This window comes from Stegostoma tigrinum, chromosome 2 (genome assembly GCF_030684315.1).
Source record: "Stegostoma tigrinum isolate sSteTig4 chromosome 2, sSteTig4.hap1, whole genome shotgun sequence".
In the NCBI taxonomy this organism is placed as follows: Eukaryota; Metazoa; Chordata; class Chondrichthyes; order Orectolobiformes; family Stegostomatidae; genus Stegostoma; species Stegostoma tigrinum.
Window position 1 is genome coordinate 92215897 of NC_081355.1, and position 25125 is coordinate 92241021.

Sequence of the window (25125 nt, forward strand, 5' to 3'; positions counted from 1 at the left end):
AGCCAAAGTCTGAGTGCAGCAGTGGAAGCTCTGACTGAAGTTGTGCAAGGTCAGGTTGCTGCCATGCAGGCCCAGACTGTTGCCTTCAAAGCTGAGGATAACAGTATTCATAGCGGCTTGCTGAGTGAACTAACAATAATTCTGCAAACTCTCCTCCAATGCATTGCTTGATTTGAGGCCAACCAGATGAGAAGAATGGCACTGGCATCAAGGAACATGAACCTACTGTCCTCTTGCAGAATGATTGTATTCATTCTCCCACCACTGCTAACCTACCAATGCTTATGCTAGTCAATCAGCCAGGTTGGGCTACTGACACCCTTGCCAATGGGATACAGTCTGAACTGCTTGTCACAGAAGCATATGGATGAACAGATCTTTGAACAAAAGAACTCCATGATCCCTTGATTCCCTGACTGATCAAAAATCAGTCTATCCTATCTCAACATTATGTGTAAACCTTTTCGCAGTCTCCTCACTCCAAATCTGGATTCATGTTGAATCCACTGGGATAGAGTCATAGAGTCATACAGCCCAACACAGACTCTTCAGTTCAACTCATATGTGCCAACCCGACATCGCAATCTGACCTTGTGCCTTTGCCAGCATTTGGCCCATATCCCTTTAAACCTTTCCTATTGATGTACTAATCCAGATGCCTTTTAAATGTTGTAATCCAATCTCCACCACTTCCTCTAGCAGCTTGTTCCATACCCTCACCATCCTCTGCGTGAAAAAATTACTTCTCAGGTCCCTTTTAAATCTTTCCACTCTCACCTTAACCCTATGCTCTCTAGTTCTGGAATCCCCACCCTAGGAGAAATATTGTGGCGTTTCATGCTATCCATGCCCCTCATGATTTTAGAAACCTTTGTAAGGTCACCTCTCAGCCTCGACACTTAAGGGAAAAAAAAAGCCCCAGCCTATTCAGCCTGTCCCTAAAACTCAAACCCTCCAGGCTCAACAACATCCTTGTAAATCTTTCTGCTCACTCTCAAGTTTAACAACATCCATCTTTCCAATAGAAGGGAAACCAAAATGGTATGCTGTATTCTATAAGTGACCTCAACAATGTCCTTTACAGCCACAACATAACATCACAACTCCTATACTCAATGTTCTGACCAATGAAGGTAAAGTGCCAGACCCTGCCTATCTGTAACATCATTTTCAAGGAAATATGCACCTGCATCTCCAGGTCTCGTTGGCAACACTCCCCAGGGGCTTATTAATAACTGTATAATTCCTGCCCTAGTTTGCTTTCCCAAAATTCAACACCTCAGATTCATCTCAATTAAACTCCATCTGCTACTCTTCGGCCCATTGATCCAATTGATTAAGATCCTACGGTACTCTGTGATAGCCTCCTTCACAGATAATCATCTTCACAATCAACCACACCACCTATTTTGTTGTCATCTGCAAATTTACTAGCCATATCTCTGATATTCACATCCAATTCATTTATATAAATGACCAAAAACATGGGATCCTCATCTGTTCCTTGTGGCAAACCGCTCGTCGCAGGCTTCCAGTCTGCAAAGTAGTCCTCTACCACTATCCTCTGTCTCCTACCTTCAAGCCAATTTTGTATGTTAATGGCTAGCTTTCCCTGAATTCCATGTGATCTAACCTTACAAAACAGTTTACCATGTAGAAAATGTCTACCACTCTGCCTTCAAATTTCTTTGTCACCTCTTCAAAAAACTCAATCAAGATAGTGATTCATGATTTCCCACACACAAATCCATGATGACTCTCCCTAGTCAGTCCATGCCTTTCCAAATACACGCAAATCCTGTCCCTCAGAATCCCCTCCAACAACTTACCAAACAGTGACATAAGGCTCACTAGTCTGTCATTCCCTGGCTTTTCCTTACAGCTGTTCTTAAATAATGGGACCATATTAGCCAACCTCCAATATTCTAGCATCTCAACCATGGCTGTTGATGACACAAATACCTCAGCAAGAAGCTCAGCAATCTCTTCCCCAGCTTCCCACAAAGTTCTAGGAAACACCTGATCATATCCTTGGGATTTATCTACCTTTTAGCGTTTTAAGACCGCCAGCACGTCTTCTGTAATATAAACTCTTTTCAAGACCTCACTATTTATTTCCCTTAGTTCCCGACTTCCATGTCCTTCTCCATGGTAGATATTAGCACAAAATATTTGTTTAGTATCTCATCCATCTCCTGTGGTTCCACACAGAGATGGCCACGACATTGATCTTTTAGGAGCCCTATTCTCTCCCTTTTATCTCAACACCCCCACTATAGGGAAATTATCAAACTGCATATTACACCAAGACTGAAGACAAATTTTCTTGAAGTAAATATTAGGACTGCTGAAGCCATTATTTTACCTGTTCCAAACTCTGTTGCTATACTACTGATCTCTCCCTCTCCCCGGCAACAGTATTAAGATTAAACCAGTCTACTTTGAACCTTAGTATCACAAGAGGGCCTTTCAACCACATTTGTGCCATTACTTAGACTGCCTGTTTCCACCTCAGTTATGACTTTGCTGACTGACTGTGAAACCCTTATCCATGCCTTTGTTAACCTCAAACTCAGCTTTTCCATTGCACACCTGGCTGGTACCCTACATTTCTATCCTTTATAAACTGAGGGCATTTGCTACCTTCTAGCCAAACACAAGAAGTCATTGACAAATGTCAAAGGCTAGGTCAGAACATGGTGGAAAACATTTCACAAGGTCCAATGACCCTTTTTCAGAACAGTACTGATGAAGAGCCTCTGGACCCGAAATGTTAACTCTGCTTTCTCTCCACAGATGCTTCTAGACCTGCTGAGTTTTTCCATCATTTTCAGATTTTTGTTTATGATTTCCAGCATTCACAGTTCTTTGAGGTTTATTTTTAGCAAAGGTGAGATGATGGCCTAGTGGTATTATTGTTAGCCTATTAATCTAGAAACCATGATAATGTTCTGAGGACTGGAGTTCAAATCCTATCATGGCACATGCATTTGATAAATATCTGGAACCTGGAGCCTAATGGTGACCATGCAGCCATTATCAATTGGCAGAAAAAAAACCCATCTGGTTCACTAATGCCCTATAGGGGGAAAAACTGCTATCCAGACTTGATCTGGCTGACATGTGACTCCAAACCCACAGTAACATGGTTGACATTTAACTGATGTTTGGGTCATTAGTGATGGGTAATAAATGCTGGCCTGGCCTGTGATGTCCAGATCCTGTGAATGAATTTTAAAAAATTAAAGAAGCAATGATCTATTCAAAGATTTTAAGAAATAATAATGGCAATCCAGAGCTATTACTTGGTGAGAATAAGGGGTGAAGATATCTATAATGCATTCAAAAATTGCATGCTTTGAAAAAAGATTCCATTCGAGAGAGATAGCAAGAACTGCAAATGCTGGAGTCAGAGACAACTCAGTGCGGAGCTCAAGGAAACTGCAGGCCAGGCAGCCTCAGAGAAGCGGGTAAGTTGATGTTTTGGTTCAGGACCCTTCTTCAGAAACTGCACAATTGATGGTGCGCCAGCAATGTTTGGCTCAAATGTGGTCTTTGTTGCAGTTTGCAGAAATTATCCTGATTTCCCTCTTTTAGAAATTAACACTGTTTAAACCACCAGCAAGCACTAGCAAGTAAAGTTGTGGTCTTTTCTCGTATAATGAATATTGTTGAGATTGTAAACGTGTTTTGAGCAAAAGCCCTTCAGCATCAGTCCTACATGACAAACTTGATCTTCCCTGTTGATGTGAGAAGGTTAAGTCTGGTAATAAGATGATTACAATGCAAAATGATATTGAGCTAAAAGTCAGATAAAGGGACAGTCATTTTTGGGGATTCGTAAACAGAGAAATAACCACTTCTTTCATCCTGTGCTTACTTTAATGCCACATATGTCCATGAGACAGCATTCTCCCAAATGAAGATAATCAGGCCCAAATATCTCATCCACCTCACAGATACTGTTTGATGGACTGTGTAGAACTATTAGCCTTAATCTGCAACCCAGACTTCAAAGCACTGACAGATAACTTCAGGCACAGATGTCACGCTGAGACTGAGTCAGTAAGAGACAAAATGAATAATTGTATATACTTGGCTTTAGATTTAGGTCACACTAAAAGTAATTTTTTTTTCTATATTTGATTTTAGCTAGATCCTGGCTTGTGCTTAGAATTCAAAAAGTAATCTTGTGCTTAAAATGTTGGAGACCACTGCTTTAAGGTGTGGCTTCCACCATTGGGAATGAAATACTGGCAGTAGTGGGATGAGGCCCTTATTTAAGGACCTCTACGGTCCCATGTGCTGAAGGGCTTGTTGGTGCTTCTACCCACGCCCCTCCCCCCAAATCTGTAGTAAACTAAATTTCAGAGAGTTTGGGTAGGCAGGCGAGCAAAACTATTTGCTGGATTCATCCATTGGTGGGCGAGCATAATATCCAGCCTGTTGCTTTTTGCTGAGGTTCCGGTGGGATTATTGCTGCATGAATACCCTGAGTGGATATGATCTCCCAATGAGAGGGTTTCTTCCTCCTTCTTACTTTTCCAGTAATCTTGCCTTACTCTGTAGCTACATCTGTTCTTTTTCACTCTTTCAGCAAATTTGCCTTATTCTGGAGCTATATCGGCTCTTTGTCCTCATCAAGTTGTAGCCCAAGGGGAATGACTAGTACTGTACAAGTGTCAGGAAGCAAATGATTTGGAATGAATGCTTGAAGTCAGTGATATCTGTTTCAGCTCATTTCGTACTACTCCTCATAGACTTTAGCACTTTAAAGAAGCCTGGCTTGCCCCCAAAATGTCTACAACTGCAGCAACAGCCAGTGGAAATCAATCAGAAATTAACCTGAAAGCAGTTGATGCATTTCAACTGTATTCATAGAGTATGTAGAAAGAAGACTCTTTTTACTGTTGAATGCAACTGTGTAAAGTTAAGAGAGGGCCTTTACTTGAACATTGAGCTCCAAAATGTTGATTAACATCACAAGATGCCTACTCTCCATATTTTGAGCGAAGGCAAAAATATCACCTGCACTGCCCAAAAAATGACTAATAGGAGTCAAACACACTGAAAGCTGAATTTACTGACAGAATTGTATCTATATTTATCACTGTGCAATATGTTGTAGGTATTTGAAGCACTCACTGTTTTCAACTTACTTAATCTGTTGCATTTCAATGTACATATCAACTCTTGACCATCTGTTTGAGATTCTGTGCGTATTTATTTCAACAGAATCCACAGTGAATTTTATGTCTGTTCTTAAGTATGGCTCCTGGATTTGTTGTAGTGATATTCTGAGAAAAGGATTAAACTTGCAAATCAAATGACAAATCCGAGACTAATTTTTACTGAAACTATTATTGCAGGATATAAATTCTTCAATGACAAATAGCACAGTGACAAGTAAACCACCTGTGACGTTACGTCTAGTTGTTCCAGCAAGCCAATGTGGATCTCTCATTGGGAAAGGAGGTTCAAAGATCAAAGAAATCCGTGAGGTAATGTATTAGTCACTGGAATTTATAATTAATCTGTGTCGTTTTTATACATGCTATTCGCATCATAAAGGGAGAAGCAATTGCACAGTATGTGCATCTATTTCCTGAACTACCAGAGTGTGATGTACAATATACCTTATAAATTAAATGTTGTCATTTTTTAAAAGTTTGTAACAATAGTACTTGGAAGTAATTTGAATGTGATTACATTAATAAATTCCATTATAAAAGTATTCTGATTGATATCACGGGCAACTGTTCCAAAATGGTCCTATAAGACTTATATTAAGTTTTATATGCCAATGTGGGTGAAATCAATGATTGGGAACAGTCAGTGACTAGGATCTCATGATGGCAGGGAATGGCAGGTAACCATGACAAGGGAAATTGGTGGCTTCTTGGAAAGGTCACTGCTCATAGGGGAAATGGTGATCACAGAGATGGCTGGGAGAATATCAGTAAACAATGGGAAGGTTCGTGATCATGAACTCTGTAATCACAGGAGAGGGTTGGTGATCAGGAGATTCATTGATCATTTAAAGGTTCAGTGATCTGGTACCAGTAATTCAGGGGAGTAGGGTAGTAGTGATTGAGGAAGAGTTGGTAATTGTAGGAAATCCACCTCCCAACCCTGCCCAAGCAATCATGCATCTGTGGAAAGCAGAAGTAGGTGGGTTTGATGCAGGTTGGGTTCAGGTGTGAAATCATCTCCCCAAATTCACTTCTTTTGCAGAGGGCTCGGGGAGGTAATGGGACTAACATAGTCTATTCTGTTGTGTTCTAAAATTATGATGGAGTGGTAATGTTTCCCTGCTGATATTTTAAGACTTTTGTTTGTCAATAATATTCATGTGATAGTGGACTAACCAAAATGCCAGAATCATTTTTATCTTTCAATCCATTGAAAATCCAGAAAGATAATAGAAGAAAAATAACCGGTTCCTACTTACACAGCCAGAACTTGAGCAATGATCGAAAGTTAACTGACTTGAGATCACAAATTGAATATCTGTGAAACCAATAGCTTCAAAGCTGTAACATTGACACTGATCTGTTGACCAAAGATTAGCAGAAAATGTTCAATTAAAATAAGGGCCTTCATTTTCCTTGTCCTATTGGTGTCCCTGGCCCACATCCCAATATTGACCTGCTCTTTTGAACAGGTGAATGGGAAATTTTGAGAAAAAACAACTGTGTTCTGTGTGAATATAGCAAACCAATAATTATGAAATCTGTGACTTCAGTTGGAAGGTTGAAAAGGACCAGGGACTGCTTGCTTGTTGGGTCAAACCTGTTGGGAAGCTAGATTATGAACCAAGAGAGGCCGATTTTTAAACAAAAAAAATTCATGGGATCTGACCGTTGCTGTCTAGGCCACCATTTGTTGTCCAGAGTGCAGTTAAGAGTAACCACGTTGTTGTGGGTTGCAGTCATGTGCAGGCCAGACAAAGATGGCAGATTTCCTTCCCTAGAATGCATTAGTGAACCAAATGGGGTTTTAAAACAATCAAATAGTTGCCATTAGACTGGCTTTTAATTCCATGTTTGATTGAATTCAGTTTTTACCATCTGTTGTGGTGGGATTCACACCCACATCCTGAGAACATTTGACTGGAGTTCTAGCTTACTAGCCCAGTGACAGTACAATTGTTCCGCTGTTTCTTCTATGTATAGGTGCATTCACAATGTTGTTAGGAAATTTGGGCAGTTTTAACTTTTCTTGAGATTTCCTTGAAACCCTGGGTTCTGTCCTTCATCTGATAGTCTCCCAGGACCTGCCTCTAACTACAAGTCCTTGCCTGGATCCAAATTTGCTATTCATTCCCATGAGCCAAGCAGTGGATCTGTTTGGTTATAGGACTTGGGAGAATTTATGGGCATGAAGGCTAGCTCTTAATATTTTAAATTCTGGGAGACCGTTTTTGCCATGTGCAAACGCTGCTTCAGCTGGCAAAGGCAGCATTCCTTTAGAATCAAACAAAAATAGAAATTGCGAGAGAAATTCAGCAGGTCTGGCAGCATCAGTGGAAAGACAACAGATTTGATGTTTCAAATCCAGTGATGATTCTTCGGAAGGCATTCATTCAGCCATTTGCAGGTTCAACGGAGGAAGGCAAAAGTTTCATTCTTCATCTTTCGATTGCTAGAGGTTTTGAAGTCTCGAGACTTTTAACTTACAGGATGCAGGCTCGCACACGTTCTGATATCTCTGTTTTGGCAGTCACGTGGAGCATCTACATTCAGAAAATGATTTCTCCAAGTAAAATTAGCAGGTTTGTTAATTAATTTAGATTTTGCCACATTGTTCTTTGCTGGCAAAACATACCGCGAAAAGCCATTTGTATCATATACTCTGATTTTTAAACTAAATTTGCATTTTAACTTCTATTAGGACTGTTTATTCATTTAAGTTTTCTCAAAGGTGGATTACATCCTTTTTAGCTTTAGATAACTATAACAGATAAATTCATGCAATATTAAGTAATGCTAACAACACTAAGTATTGCTGTCTGACATGTTTACTCTATAATAAAATGGAAGAAAAGCAATTTGTGGAAAGTTTTTGTCTTGCACTTGTTAGGAAAACTGATAAGAAATACCAAAGTAAGGGAAAACCATGTTTATACTGCACGATTGGAGCAAACCAATCAGATGGCAAGACTTTGATAAATGTTGACTTAAGGTAGAGATTGCCACCCCTCTTAAAAACTAAAAACTAAAACACTCAAAGAGGAGCACCTCACCATATAATCTGTAGAAGAAGTGTGAATAGTGGAGTAACCTGCCTTTCAGCAACTTCTTGTGGTTAAATAAAACAAATCCTTGATCACTTTACAATCAACAAGTAACAATTTATTTATCGAATTCCAACAGTGAATAATTTAACTAAACTATTAACGATCTGAGTAAGTCCCTTCTAACTACTAACTATTCCCAAATAAAATAAGTTTCTAACTGTAGACTGTTCCAATAAATACAATGTCTGCTTATATAAAATTAAAAAAAAAACTTGTCTCAAAATTACAGCCAGATTACTTGCCTTCTGAAATACTCTGTGTCTCCTCCATCAATTCTTCTGTCAGGAATATTAACTACTTGAGCTTTTGGTACCTTTGATTTTTCCACAGATGGTGCTTTCTCCAAAATTTAGAGGTCTGTGAGAGCCAATGATTCTCTCTTGAGAGCTGAGAGCTGTTAACTCTGGCTGAAAGCAGTTAGTTCTCCTGTCTTTTCCCACGCAGTCCACCAGCCTTGGAATTGGGTATGAGTCAGATTTGGACACGGCATTGATCTTCCAATAATCTATGCAGAATCATCGAGTACCGTCAGGTTTGGGAAACAACACAATCGGGGAATTCCACTTGCTTTGACTGGACTCTATGATGTCTTCTTGAAGCATCACTTCTACTTCCTTATGACCCTGTGTTGCTTTGAGAGGATTAAGCCTATAGGGGTATTCCATCCGTCAACCTCATGCACTATCATCTTAGACCTCCCATTCTATTTCTACATGTGTCCTCAACAAGTCTTTCAATTCAGTTCTCAGTTACCGGGTCAGATAGCTCACTACCCTATCCCATCCCTTAAAGACTTACTTGTTACTCGATTAATTCTGAGGCATATCAAAATCCACATTATCTGGTTTGATTCCTCACTCTCGGTGCTAGTAACTAATACCTGTTTCTCTGGTTTCTTTTCCCTATCATGTTAAGGTTTCAGCACATTCGCATGACATGCCCAATAATTTTTTTCTATCTGTCGCCTTTACCAGATAATCAACCTGACTTAACTTCTTCTCAATCTGTTTGGGACCACTAAACCTTGCTTTGAAGGGAGCTCCTTCCAGTGGTAAAAGCAGCAATATGTTATTCCCACAGGAAAACATATTAATTTTAGTTTTCTTATCTGCTGCTCTGTTTAATCTTTCTCTCACCTCAGATACATAATCCAGCTGTGAAATCTCTGACTTTGAACTGTCAACTTTTCCTTAATTAATTTTAAAGACCCTCTTACTTTGTATCTGAATATCAATTCAAATGGAGTAAACTGAGTCGATTTATTTGGAGCATCTCTAATAGCAAATAATATAAGTGGGATATCTTTATCCCAATCATTTGGGTATTCCTGGCTCTCAGCCCTCAGCATTGTCTTTAACATCAGATGCCACATTTCCAATGCTCCCAGGTGTTCAGAATGGTACACACTTGGTTTAAAGAGCTTGATGCCTAAATTACCCATGACCACCTTCAATAATTTGGCAGTAAAATTGGACCCTTGGTCTGACTGAATTTCCCTGGATAGTCCATAACAGGTAAAGAAAGCAAGAACTCCTCCACCAATTTTTGTGCCTTGGCATTCCGCAATGGAATTGCCTGCAGAAATCTGGTAGACACATTCATTGTGGTTAGCAAATACTGGTTCCCATTTTTGGTTTTAGTAAGGGGACCTACACAATCAATTATAACCAGCATGAAATTGGCATCAAAGGTGCTGGTTTTATTACTGCCTGTGACTTTCATACCATCTAACACACATGACAGGTACGGCAAAATTCAAATACATCTTTCTGTAATCCAGGCCAATAGAAATGCTTTTATATTTTGGCCTGAGTCTTTCGCACTCCTAGATTACCTCCTACAAGTAATTTGTATGCTACCCGCTACTTCCTGTCTGTATGCTACAAGCAACTCGGTATAGTGAATTTCCACCTATTTCTCATCTGCACTAACCTGCCAAGGTCACCAATTTTGCCTTAAGACTTTAACTTTAAGTTAATAACATTCTGCAGTATGTTCTGATTCCTTTCCAGAGTAGGCTTTATTATATAAATCCTTTATCGTCCTAGTTTTTTGTTGTAACTCCATTAATCTTTCAGAACTAATCACTTCTGCATGATCCTCTACCTGTATAGGTTTTTCCTTTACCATCTCATCAAACAGCGTCAGCTAACTGGACATCAACTCCTTCATCTTTCTGTTTTGTTTTCCCTTCTTGTTTTAGTTTGTGGCTGTGGGATCTTATCACCACACAGTCCAGAAAAATTCCAGGCTATTTTCCCTTTAACTCCTTAGTGCCTTGGTTTTCTTTCAGCTTCTCTGCCGCAATAGGCATCGCTCCCGTGATCCAGCTGTATCAATTCCAAGAACAACTACATTCCTGGAATAGCTAATTTTTCCAATCACTCCCTCTATCATTTCCCCAGTCACAATTGGACTTTCTAGCCTTATCTTACACAGGGTAACACTAATTCTCTCTCCATTTATTCCACAGATTATCACTCTCTCAGGCAATATTTCAGACGAGGTGCAAATGTTTTCATCTCTTACTAACAGAGACTGACCAGCTCCCATATCTCTCAACATTTTAACTTCTTTAACTATTCCCCCTGTTCAACCTGAGTAAACCTTACCCATACTAAGTCTTTGAAAAGATCGGGTGCTACCTTACTAACCATGCAGTCTCCTGCAGCTCCTCGGCCGCTCTCAGGATTGCTTTCTCTGCATCAACTAATCCCACTGGTTTAGCCTCTTCTGTCACTTTCTTTTTCCCAGTGCCTCTCAAACCACTAGCTCTGTGGCTTTGTATCCCCTACCTTATTGCAGTGAAAACGCCTGAGGTCTTTTTTCTTTTTTCACATGTGGGAAACTGTTCACAAAGTGATCTACTTTCTAATTTTCATTGAAGGATCTCCCTCTTTCCAATTTCTATCACTCACGAAATGAAATTGCTGTCATAAGCTAGATTTTGGTTTATGCACTAACGTGTATTCATCTGCTATCTCTGCAGCTCTTCTCGCCGTTTAACTTCCTGTTCCTCAACATGAGTTCTTATCATTTCTCCTCCATCAGAATAATATCTCTAAGATCCTCATATGTCTTTTCTATCTTTAATGATCTTACCCATCTATTGAAGTTGCTCTGTTTAATGCCTTCAAACTCGATATAAGTCTGACCCGGCTCCTTTCTGACATTTCTTAACCATTGTCTAAATGCTTCTGGCACCAATTTGTAGGCGCTCAATACTCTGTTTTACTTCTTCATACTATCTTAACACCTCCTCTATCCCTGACTACCAACTTGGTCTAAATTAACATTACCCACGTATTCTCTAGCCAATTCATCTATTTAGCCAATTTCTCAAAGGGAATGAAGAACACTTCTTCATCTTTTTCACCAAATTTTGGCAATGTTTTGGCATTTTATATGTCCCTAGCAGGCCTTTGGCTACAGTGATAATGGGAACTGCAGATGCTGGAGAATCCAAGATAATGAAATGAGAGGCTGGATGAACACAGCAGGCCCAGCAGCATCTCAGGAGCACAAAAGCTGACGTTTCGGGCCTAGACCCTTCATCAGAGAGGGGGATGGGGTTAGGGTTCTGGAATAAATAGGGAGAGAGGGAGAGGCGGACCGAAGATGGAGAGAAAAGAAGATAGATGGAGAGTATAGGTGGGGAGGTAGGGAGGGGATAGGTCAGTCCAGGGAAGATGGACAGGTCAAGGAGGTGGGATGAGGTTAGTAGGTAGGAAATAGAGGTGCGGCTTGGGGTGGGAGGAAGGGATGGGTGAGAAGAACAACAGGTTAGGGAGGCGGAGACAGGTTGGACTGGTTTTGGGATGCAGTGGGTGGAGGGGAAGAGCTGGGCTGGTTGTGTGGTGCAGTGGGGTGAGGGGACGACCTGGGCTGGTGTTGGGATGCGATGGGGGAAGGGGAGATTTTGAAGCTGGTGAAGTCCACATTGATACCATTGGGCTGCAGGGTTCCCAAGCGGAATATGAGTTGCTGTTCCTGCAACCTTCGGGTGGCATCATTGTGGCACTGCAGGAGGCCCATGATGGACATGTCATCTAAAGAATGGGAGGGGGAGTGGAAATGGTTAGCGACTGGGAGGTGCAGTTGTTTATTGTGAACCGAGCGGAAGTGTTCTGCAAAGCGGTCCCCAAGCCTCCGCTTGGTTTCCCCAATGTAGAGGAAGCCACACAGGGTACAGTGGATGCAGTATACCACATTGGCAGATGTGCAGGTGAACCTCTGCTTAATGTGGAAAGTCATCTTTGGGCCTGGGATAGGGATGAGGGAGGAGGTGTGGGAACAAGTGTAGCCTTTGGCTACAATAGGTTTGCTTATCATCACTCTTCCTCCTCATTAGGCCTCTCCTACCTTTATTTCCATCACTTTAAGTTGGCTATCTTGTCTAATTTGCAATTTCTGAAGTTTAGATTCCCTCTCTCTCTTTCCCTTTCTTCTCTCTCTCCTTCCCTTTCTTCTCTCTCTCTTTTCCCCTACTTCTCTCTCTGTCTCTTTCTCCCTTGCGTCTCTCTCTTTTTCTTGTTGGCTTTTCTCTGCTTGAAACTGTAATTCAAACAGTTTCAGTTCCCTTTCCTGTTCAAGCTGCTCCATCTGCAATTGGTTTCAGTTATTTCCAAAGATTTGGGGGGCCTTTTCAGCGAACTTAAATGTCAAGCGATTACTGTAATTATTCGTTCTTTTCTCACAAAGGCAACCTCAACTCTAGCTTTTCTGCCAATTCCAGCAGCTTTTCATCGGTCACCTTTTGTAAAACCCCCAAAGTCACTTTTTTTTTCCACCCTCAGAAAATTCGTAGTGACTGAAAGAGCCATTACCTCACTTCTGATTTAAACAACAACAAGCAACCAAGATTAATGGTTTTTAAGATCTAAGACACTAGTTCCCAAGACCACTTAATCTGCTGGGACTTTTTGTACCCTAAATCTGTTTAAATCTTTCCAGATCTGTCCAAATTCTTTGAGATTCCGTTCAAATCAATTCAAATAATGTTCATATCCCAGACATGAGCTGGCCAGATTCCGGACACGAGCCCCCAGTCTGTTATAAAATGGGAGATTGACCCGCCCACCCCCAAAAATTAAAACTGAAACACTCAAAGAGGAGAACCACACCTTAAAATCTACAAAAGGAGTGTGAATAGTGGAGTAACCTGCCTTCCAGCAACTTCTAGTGGTTAAATAAAATAAATAAAATGAAATAAAATAAAACAAATCCCTGACACTCCCTTTACCATCAACAAGTAACAATTTATTTATCTAACCCAAACAGTGAACAAATTAACTAAATTATTAGCAAACTAAATAAATTTCTTTCAGTTGCTAAAAGTTCCCAAATAAAACAAAATTTCTATAGTATGCTAGTCTAATTGATTCAAGTCCCACTTGTATAAACTAAAACAAAAAATAGAATACAGTTTCTTGAAATTACAGTGAGGTTATGTGTCTTCTGGAAAGCTCTGTGTCTTCTCTATGAAATGTTCTGTCAGGAATGCCTCCTCTGTCAATTCTTCTGTCAGGAATATTAACAAATTGTGGTGTTGGTACCTTTGATTTTTCTTAGATGGTGCTCTCTCTAGGACTTAGAGAAGCCTGTGAGATACAGCAATTCTGTCTTGAGAGCTGAAAGCTATCAATTCTGACAAAAGCAGTTAGTTCTCCAGTCTTTGCCCAATTGCCACTTCTTCTATACCATAGATGAAATATCAGTTTCTTACAATAGGACTAGTCCTATATTGTCAAAGCCATCAGATTAAAATTTAATTGGTGTTTGGTAACTAAGTGCCTGGTTCAAATTGATTGGCTAAATACAAAAAACTCGTTGTCTTGATATCAAAACAAAACTGCTGCTTTGGCCTGCTAGCTGTATGGCCTTCTGATACACACGTTTCAATTCAAGTGCTCTCTGTACTTGAAGACTTTCAAGTTGCTCGCGGACATGTTATTTTAAAAATCACTAAGCATAAAAAAAATCATGTTTTAAAGGGACCACATAATGACTCCCCCCAACATTTTGCAAACACCAGATTCCAACTTCCTTCAAGACAACAAAACTACAGATGCTGCAATACAGATAGACAAACAGGTGGCCCAAATATTTCAGAGATAGAAGGAACTGTAGATGTTGGAGAATCTGAGATAACAAAGTGCAGAGCTGGATGAACACAGCAGGCCAAGTAGCATCAGAGGAGCAGGAAAGCTGATGTTTCAAGACTCGACCCTTCTTCAGAATGTTGACTGTTCCTTACCTGCAGATGTTGTCTCACTTGACAAATTCTAACTTTCTGCCTCCTAATCTACAAGTAGTCAATGTATTGCCATGAAGAATACACCAATTAATGGTGATTGCAATTTAGCTGCCAACACATGAAGATATGAAATAGGAGCAAAAGTAGACAGCTCTGCCCATTGAATTTATTCCACAAAATCGCGGATCAACTGTTTGTGTTTTTTATGTGTTCGTGTATTGACCATAGTTTGAAAATCTACCCCAGTGGTGAGAGGGTGGAATTGAAGGAAATCAGTATTAGTAAGAAAATGGTGCTGGGGAAATGAGTGGTGTTAAAAGCTGACAAATCATCAGGGCTTGATAATCTACATTCCAGAGAACCAAAAGAATCAACTGTGTGTATTTAGTATACATCAGTAATTTTTCAAATTTCTATAGACTCTGGAGCAGTTCCTCCAGATGAAGGGTGGCAAGTTCAGCCCCATAATATTTAAAAGGAAAAAGAGAAAAACATAGAGTACGACAGACCAGTTAACTTAACATATGCAGTGAAAAAAATGCTGGAGTTTATTTAGATACATTCTTGACCAGGAAGGGAATCAAGGATTATGGGGAAGGTGCAGGAAAGTGGATGTGACAAATATCAGATCAGCCATGAAGCTATTAAATGGTGGGGTAGGCTTAAGGGGCTGAATGGTTTACTCTTGTCCCTATTTCTTATGGTCTTATTTGGAAAGTATTAATAGGTTTGGACAAAACCAAGAATGGATTTATGAAAGACAAATCAAACTTAATTAATCTAGTGGAGATTTTTGAGGATGCAACTAGTCAAGTAGAAAAGGGAGAACCAGTGGATGTGGTGTATTTGGATTTTCAGAAGGCTTTTGATAAGGTTCCTCAGAAGAGGATAGTGGGCAGAACTAAAGCACAAGGAATCAAGGATAATAAATTAGCATAGTTTGAGAATTGATTGACAGCCAGGTTGCAGAGATTGGGAATAAATGGTATTTTTTCTGAGTTACAGCAGTGACTAGTCAGGTCTATAAGAATCAATGCTCTGAACCCCAGCTAATCACGATAGCTAAAAGTTACTTGGATGAGGGAGTCATCAAATGCATCTTTTCCAAATTTGCTGACACCACAAAACTGGGAATTATGAGTTGTGAGTAGGATACAAAGAGACTTTGATGTGATTTAGACAAGTTAGGTGTATGGGCAAACACATAGCAGATGCAGTTCTGCTTGGTCATATGTGAAGTTATGCATTTAGTGTGAGAAAACAAAGAAGATTATTATTTAAATGGTGTTATATTGGGAAGAATGGATGTACAAAGGGATCTATGATGCCCTGGTACATCAGTTACTAAAAGTAGGCAGGTATGTGGAGTAATTAATTAGGAAGGCAAATAGTATGTTGGCCTGTATTTCATGAGGATTTGAGTTCACAACTAGGGGAATGGCTTACTGCAGTTATACTTGCCTTGGTGAGACCATACCTGAAGTATTGTGTGCAGGTTTTTGGCCTCCCAACTTTTGAAAGGATATATTTGCCTTACAGGGAGTGCAGTGGAAGTTCACTAGGCTGATATTAGAGATAGCAGAACTGTCTTATGAGTTTCACTACCATTTAGAGGGATGAAAGGGAATCTGGCTGAAAAATGTAAAATTCTAACAGGGCTGGAAAGACTAGGTACAGGGAGGATGTTTTTCCTGAACCAAGGAACAAAGCCTCAGGACATGGGGTAGACCATTTTGGACTGAAATGAGGAAAATGTTTCTTCACTCAAAATGTTGTCAACCTGTGAAATTTTCTACCACGGAAGGTTGTGGAGGCCAAGTCACTGAACACATTCAAGAAAAAGGTAGATTTTTATTAGTTTTTAAAGGCTTCAAGTGGTATGTGAAGAAAACATGAATATGGCATTGAGATAGAGGATTGAACGTGATCATGTTGAATGGCGTATCAGACTGAAAAGGCTAAATGGCCTACACCTGCTGTTAGTTTCTTTGTATAGCCCTTGATTCCTCACCTAACAAGAAACTATCTGTCTCCATCTTAAAAATATTCAATGGCCGCCACTTCCACTGCATTCTGGGGTATGGAGTTCCAAAGTGGCATGATCTACTGAACTTTATATAAGTTTTAAATCCACCAACTTGACTGATTGGCGAAAGCACAGTCCTGAAGAATGAATCTAGGAATGGCTGTTACCTGTTTTGTTGAGTTGAAACAGGCATATACATGTATGTTCTTCGTACCTGCAAATTGCGGGGCTCTGGGTATATGTAGCCACAAGTGCAACAAAATGTGCCACACTGCAAGCCCAACTGCCAGTCCTAAATGGGTTGACAGTGTAATTCTTTCACATTTAGGATAATTTGGCAAATAATACTGGAAGTTGCATATATTAATACACAGGGCCTGTTTCAACACAGCAAAATTGGTGACAGCCATTGTCTTCTTTGTTTCTTGGGACAATATTTCAACTGAGCAGTGTTAACTTGTCTGGTTTACAATTTAAACAAATCTGAAGTCGCTGTCAATCATCATTAACTGGTAAGTGATCTATGACAATGTCTCTACCAATCAGAGTCTGCTTGCCAATCAATCAGTTCCTCTCACAGAGCATTAATATTTTCTTGATAATCTGGTATAACTTTCAATTCATGCTATTAAGTGCAAGATGAAAAGCTTTGCCAAAATGAGTTTTTTTTTCAGCAATACACAAGGTCTGTGTGAACAAGTGGCTATTTTTGTAAGACATTTTTATATAATTCTGCCTCATCTGTTAATTGAGCTCAAAATATTACAATATTAACTTTCCTAGTTTGTACTACTTTCTAGAAGTCTTCCCCACATATCTATTGGCCGCACACAAAGGAAAATCTTTATAGGCTATCCGCATTTTCCAAGGTGCAGGACCACAGCTAACAGACTCAGAAAATTGGCCTCCATTTCTGTACGAATGGAAAAAGAACAGCTCAGAGGTGTGACTTCCCTTGAAGAATTCAGATTGATTTTTTTTGTAATTCTTACAGCTTCTAACTTTTTCTCAAGTTTGTGAATTAATTGTGTTAATAAAGGGAATAATTTCTTGCCTTAGTAATGGAACAATTTCCCAAATTTTATATCCAATGACAGCAAAAGCTCCTTCAAGAAGATATATTGCACAGGATAGCACAGATGGGGAGTAAAGGTCCCTTTGCTTTGTTCAAACAATTTTCCACCGAGTGTAATTGTGGGATAATTATAAATATATTTCAGATCTTGTTCTATCTTACTTGCACAATATTTTTCCCATTGATTACTATCATCCAAATTCAGAAAAATTCTGCCGTTCTTCTATTTTCTATTCATTGTCTTGGATTCATCTCTGCAGTACTTGCAGTAAAATCACAAACCGGCTTATGAAGAATGGTTTACAATTTTGTTTTGCCAAGGATTCATCAGAAATCTCCCATTCAATTTAGTAGCACTTATTGCAGTATTGAAGGCAGTTTTATGCTGTGGTCTTGCATCAACAAAAAGCTGATTGTCAAACTCAATTCAACCAGTAGAAGGGAGAGAATTTTAACACATTAATCTAATTTTGACTTGATTGGAATTCTAGAACTGAAGGGACAGTGTGCTAACCGACAGTATTGATTAGTTCACCGAATATTTCTTGACCTTTAAAATAATTCAATGGGGAGTTGTAATAGACAAAAGCCCATTTTATGTTCCAATGTTGGGCGTTGTGGGCAACATTTATAAGTATACATAAAATTTCGACAAAGCTCGTTTATATGGTTATTGTGGTGGCACAAGTTAATCAAGTTATCCTTTGGGATTTCACATGCATCTAACTGTCTTTGACTTCCAGTGGCATTAACGTTTTTTCATGTCTGCCTCAGAAAAAAAGTAAACCCATTAATTAATACACTAAAAATGTCATTTAAAATGCTTATAGCTAATCTTATCATTTTATGTTCGATGTTATATTGCATTTTTTAAAATTAATTCTTTATTATTTAAAGAATATCTGAATTTGTAGAACATGGATCAAGTTATACTCCATAATCAAGAAAATCCAAAAGGATTTTAAATTTATGCCATGGAATTTCATTGCACTGTGCTCAAGGCATATTTAAAATCCTTAAAAAAAGTACATTCTTGAGGAAATTAATCCAAAACCAGAAAGAATATTGTTATTTTCTATTGGATCTCGGAAAGAAAATCATAATATTCACCTTTTAATATTTAAGTGTGAGAATTGTTAATGTAGTGTCAAGTTTTACAAATACATAGTTCAAGAAATAAATACAAACTACAATAAATAATACATAAAATATTTACCTTTTGTTTCATTCTGTTTTGTTTCATTGAATCATTCTGGGAAAAAATGTTTCCAGGTATAAAATTGATAGTGTTATTGAAAGTGTCAGTCATTAAAAACGTAATGATTCTGAATGTTTAGGAAGTAATTTTTGAAAACATTTTGGTATAGAAAAATTGTCAATGTTTTTCTACTGTACCTGTGGAAGTGTGAATCTAGTTTTACTCTTGTCTGTTCATAGACCACAGGAGCCCAGGTGCAGGTAGCAGGTGATATGCTTCCAAACTCCACAGAACGCGCAGTTACTATTTCTGGCACACCAGATGCCATCATTCAGTGTGTAAAACAGATCTGTGTGGTGATGCTGGAGGTATGACATTTGGAGATAAGTGCAAACTGTATCCTTACAATTGAATTTTGCAGTCACTAACTAGAATAATGTAGCTTTATAACTAAATTTTTCCAGTCTTGAAAATACATTAATATTAGATCATATTTTTGTATTGATAAATGATATTCATAAATTTATCTGTTCAATCATAAAAGTAATCTCAGATTGTTAGTGACATAAATCAGGAACTGTTTATCATCAATAATGTTGAGTTGTATGTTGGAATTAATGCTTCAAATTGCTTTGTGAAACCAGTTACAAAAGCAGGAAAAATCCTTTAAATTTACTAAGAAGATATGTAAGTAAAACATTGCTCTATTACTTTATATTCTTTGTCTTTAGTCCCCACCCAAGGGTGCTACTATTCCCTATCGCCCAAAGCCTGCCTCTGCACCTGTTATTTTTGCAGGTGGCCAGGTAAGAGCAGACACCATTTTGGCTTCCGCAGGAAACCACAGCATCTTGGCCCAACATCAGCCAGCGCCTGTTAGTTTTTTCAAATTTTTTTCTGTCTTCTTCCTTGTCTTACTAATTTAGAAACTTAGTATGCCATACCTTATTTATGTAGGGGGTGACTAATATCTTATCATCAACTAATAATTCTAATTAATCTCAGTTTTCACATCCTTAGTTCTTAATATTGTATCAGGTCTGAATTTATCTGACAACTTCCAATTTAGTATTGAGACAGCTTTCATATTCTGTATTCAATTCATAAAATTTAACTTGGTTATTTTTCTATTGGTCTCCCCCTATTTCAAATAACATCTCAAGCCGCACTTCCATTTCTGATTAATTGCAAAGATATAAAGTATTGCATGCCATATTGTCTTACAGAATTACTGCTTCTTAAATATTTTATAAATAGCTACATTTTTAATTTTGTGGAATTGATTGCTCTTATAGATTTGGAATATTTCACTTACCATATCAATGTGCAAAGTATATGCCATTACCTCCAGAGAAACAGCACAGTACTAAGCAATGATAACAAAGTGTGGAGCTGGATGAACACAACAGGCCAAGCAGCATCTCAGGAGCACAAAAGCTGACGTTTTGGGCCTAGACCCTTCATCAGAGAGGGGGATGGGGAGAGGGTTCTGAAATAAATAGGGAGATAGGGGGAGGCGGATCGAAGATGGAGAGAAAAGAAGATAGGTGGAGAGGAGAGTATAGGTGGGTGGTAGGGATGGGATAGGTCAGTCCAGCAAGGACGGACAGGTCAAGGAGGTGAGATGAGGTTAGTAGGTGGGAAATGGAAGTGCGGCTTGAGATGGGAGGAGGGGATAGGTGAGAGGAAGAACAGGTTAGGGAGGCGGGGACAAGCTGGGCTGGTTTTGGGATGCAGTGGGGGAAGGGGAGATTTTGAAGCTTGTGAAGTCCACATTGATACCATTGGACTGCAGGGTTCCCAAGTGGAATATGAGTTGCTGTTCCTGCAACCTACGGGTGGCATCATTGTGGCACTGCAGGAGGCCCATGATGGACATGTCGCCTAAGGAATGGGAGGGAGAGTTAAAATGGTTCGTGAATGGTCTAGGCCCGAAACGTCAGCTTTTGTGCTCCTGAGATGCTGCTTGACCTGCTGTGTTCATCCAGCCCCACACTTTGTTATCTTGGATTCTCCAGCATCTGCAGTTCCCATTATCTCAGTACCAAGCAATGGTTTTTTTTTAATATCAGAGACCTTATTTTCCTTCTAGGAGTGGGAAATAGACATTGGTACTGTTTCCATGTCCCGAACCTATCTCTAGAAAGAAGTATTTTCACTGACTTAAAAAGCTACACTCCACCAATGGGAAATGTTGGTAATTCTGAAAAAAAAGTCGGCCTCATTTAAAGAAGACTTGTAGTCCTTACTGTGGCTGCTGTTTGCTGCTTAATTAGTCATACACGTGGAGTAAGAGAGGGCGAGGCCTAGAACTAGGGAAGGGATGTTTCTCATCTTGTTAAAGGTGACCTGGAGGTTTACCAAGGTAGTAATGGAGAGGAAGATGTCAGTAGAAGGCCAGCTTGCATATCAAGCAGGCCTAGATACACAGATTTGGCATTTTAATACTGTTTCTTCAACTGATCAAACAATTCCCAGCCACCAATCTGTGCTTTGGGTTCTCACTCAGCATTTTCCCACTTCTAGATGACCTTGATGCAATCTTTAGAGAATATCACTTCAGGGAGATTTGGGTATTTATTACCAGGCTTTCATTGTGATAAAGGTCACAAGCACAATAGGAAGACATATTGTGCTCGGAAAGTGGATACCACATAGTAAAAATATCAATGATTCTGATGAAGGGAGTGCAATGTTAAACTCTCAGAACAGATACTTAGGTATTTGCCTTCCATCTGATATACTAGCTGTAGAGTCACAGGGTTTATGTTGCTCATGAATATATGTGGAGTGTGTGCCCAGGGTAATTACAGAGCCACCAGAAAAGGTTCAAATCTATAATATTGCTGATGATCTTCCAGCAATGAGAGATGCCTCTTCTTGCATGTATGAGCCACTGGCTTTGTCGGTAAAGACCATCAGTTCGTGATCTGGTTAGTTTTGACTTTGGAGTAGAAGTGGACATTTAATGGCCAAGAGAATGGCCCAATATCAGAAAGAGTCTGCTACCTGCATTTCATTCAAACAAGGGAAGAAGGCGTGATGAAGATTCGGGGTCAGTAATCATGAACAAGTCAGGGAAGGGTGGATGTGCATCCCAGTGGAGAGGATGAAGAGAAACTGGATTTCATCTATTAAGGAGATGCATACTACCCCCATCTGCCTGACAACATACAGAAGAAAACTTGGTTGTATCGGAAGTTTCAGCACTGCAGAGATATCCACTCTCTAAAGCGAACTAATGTGATTTTCTTCTTTTGTCTCACAGAAATAGTAATAGCGAGTTTTGAGAAGATTTGTAGCTCAGGTTGAAGTTCTGGATGTGAGTTTGCTCGCTGAGCTGGAAGGTTAGTTTTTCAGACGTTTCGTCACCATTCTAGGTAACATCATCAGTGAGCCTCCGATGAAGCGCTGGTGTTATGTCCCACTTTCTATTTATCTGGTTAGGTTTCCTTGGGTTGGTGATGTCATTTCCTGCGCCTAGGACAAGCCAAACAGAGACACGCACGAGAATTCCTAGAAGCATGGCATTCCAACCGGAACTCCATCAACAAACACATTGATTTGGAGCCCATCTACCATCCCCTGAGAAAAAGAACAGGAAATGACATCACCAACACAAGAAATTACATCACCAACCCAAGGAAACCTAACCAGATAAATAGAAAGCGGGACATAACACCAGCGCTTCGTCGGAGGCTCACTGATGATGTTACCTAGAATGGTGATGAAACGTCTGAAAAACTAACCTTCCAGCTCAGCGAGCAAACTCACATCCAGAAATAGTAATGTTTATTTCACTTTGCTGTGTACATTCTAACAATAACCTTTTACTTATAAATTACTACTGTATACGGTCATGGCTCTACATTAGCTTAAGAGTGTCTCCTCCAAGAGATCTCTCTCCAGACTCTCTTCTTCATGTGGTGTTACCTCACCATTACACCATCATGGCATCATAATCTCTGAGATTCGAGCCATTACTTACCACCTCCTTCCGGATTCTCAGGGAAAGCCTTTGTGGCGGTTTAACTCTACACGATATTGTACAGATTGTTTTCAGAAGCTGCTGGTCCTGCCCACTCTTCCGTCTCGTATCTTAAATTTCCATTCCTTTGGTATGTGTAGAACTTTCCATAATTTCTCTGTTTTCTTCCGCATGGAAGTAGAATGCCCATATTTGTACTGGTTTGTTTACAAAGATACTAACGGTCTTCAATTTCTACCTATGATACCTGTGATCTCATTACCAAATGTGATCTTAGCTGTTCTGATTGCTCAATAACAGTTCTTTCTTATTGTCAGTTTCAAATCCATGTTCCTTCTCATGGCTGAAGAGTTAACTTTTTTCTTGCTTGATGACCATCTTATTCTTGGATATCTTGTTATTTTCCTATATTTTTGATTGTGAACTGAAATGGAAAATGAACTGTTTTAAAAACCAAGGACTGTTAAAGGATTTTGACACTTGTTAAAAGCAAATAATCCGACACTCATTGTAAATACTGCTCAAAAAGATGTTTGTTCAAGCAGTAATGGAATCTCGGTGTACAGTTGAGCTGGAGCCAAGTGGTATGTACAAATGAATCTTTGGCTGGCAACTAATTGTTGTTTGGCTTGTGGACTCGTAACCACTCATTGATGACAACAATAGCCTTCTGCATGTGAATAACTCCCATGTAGTTCGATGGCTTGGGTGTGTGAATATTTTGGCAGAAACCAGCAGACCTCTGCAGGAGAAGAACTCTTATTGAGTTCTTTGAGGAAGTCATGAGACAGGTTGATGAGGGTCGAGCAGTGGATGTGGTGTACATGGACTTCAGCAAGGCATTTGATAAAGTTCCCCACAGCAGGCTCATTCATAAAGTCAGGAGGTATGGGATACAGGGTGGTTTGGCTGTCTGGATTCAGAATTGGTTGGCTGACAGGAGGCAGAGAGTGGTTGTAGATGGTAAGTATTCTGCCTGGAGGTCAGTGCTGAGTGGTGTCCCACAGGGCTCTGTTCACGGGCCCCTGCTCTTTGTAGTTTTTATAAATGACTTGGTTGAGGAGGTTGAGGGGTGGGTTAGTATGTTTGCTGATGACACAATGGTTGGAGGTGCTGTTGATAGTATCGAGGGCTATTGCAGGCTTCAGCGAGGCATTGACAGAATGCAGAGCTGGGCTGAGAAATGGCAGATGGAGTTCAACCTGGATAAATGCAAAGTGATGCATTTTGGAAGGTCAAACTTAAATGATGAATATAGGATTAAAGGCAGGATTCTCGGCAGTGTGGAGGAACAGCGGGATCTTGGTGTTCAAGTGCATAGCTCCCTCAAAGTTGCCACCCAGGTGGATAATGTTGTTAAGAAAGCATACGGTGTTTTGGCTTTCATTAACAGGGGGATTGAGTTTAAGAGCCGTGAGGTTATGCTGCAGCTCTACAAAACCCTGGTGAGACCACACTTGGAATATTGTGTCCTGTTCTGGTCGCCCTATTATAGGAAAGATGTGGAGGCTTTGGAGAGGGTGCAAAGGAGGTTTACCAAGATGCTGCCTGGACTGGAGGGCTTGTTTTACGAGGAGAGGTTGACTGAGCTTGGACTTTTCTCTCTGGAGAGAAGGAGGAAGAGAGGTGACCTGATCGAGGCGTACAAGGTAATGAGAGGCATGGATAGAGTCGATAGCCAGAGACTTTTCCCCAGGGCAGGATTGACTGCCACGAGGGGTCATAGTTTTAAGGTATTAGGAGGAAGGTAAAGAGGAGTCATCAGAGGGAGGTTCTTCACCCAGAGAGTTGTGAGCGCATGGAATAGTTTACCAGTGGTAGCCGTGGAAGCAGAGTCATTAGTGACATTTAAGCGACTGCTGGACAGCAGTGAGTTGAGGGGAATGTAGGTTAGGTTATTTTAATTTTAGGTTAGGATTATTCCACAGCACAACATCGTGGGCCGAAGGGCCTGTACTATGCTGTACTTTTCTATGTTCTATGTTCTATGTTTCTGCTCTGCAATAACAAACATCTGAAGCCTGAAGACAACCAGTTTATTTCTTTTCTTCAGTAGCTGTAAATTGCACGTTTTAATCAACAAGTCAACAATCTTTACAAGTGGAAATGAATCCCACTGTACCCCCTGCAAATAAATGGAAGATTCTGGGGAAAGGTGATCAAGAAGCAATGTTATTTTCCTATCTATGCCCATGGCTGACTCTTTGCGTGTGTAGAGGTGGAATTTACAAAAACAGAGCTTTAACTAGTAAGGTTATATGCCAACGATTTATAATCGGTTAT

General features: G+C 39.8%; 1 protein-coding gene across 5 annotated transcripts in view; it reads left to right on the plus strand.

Moving 5' to 3' along the window:
• zgc:110045 (uncharacterized protein LOC664755 homolog) overlaps positions 1-25125 on the plus strand; it is a 248865-nt gene that overhangs the window by 188130 nt on the left and 35610 nt on the right. For 4 of the 5 annotated variants that reach the window (XM_048551637.2, XM_048551596.2, XM_048551627.2 and 1 more), the window contains exons 6-8: positions 5370-5501; positions 19094-19222; positions 19586-19729. In XM_048551637.2, the coding sequence (XP_048407594.1) occupies positions 5370-5501; positions 19094-19222; positions 19586-19729 (405 nt within the window). The remainder of the gene's footprint in view (positions 1-5369; positions 5502-19093; positions 19223-19585; positions 19730-25125) is intronic. The other variant, XM_048551606.2, reaches the window with a different exon arrangement.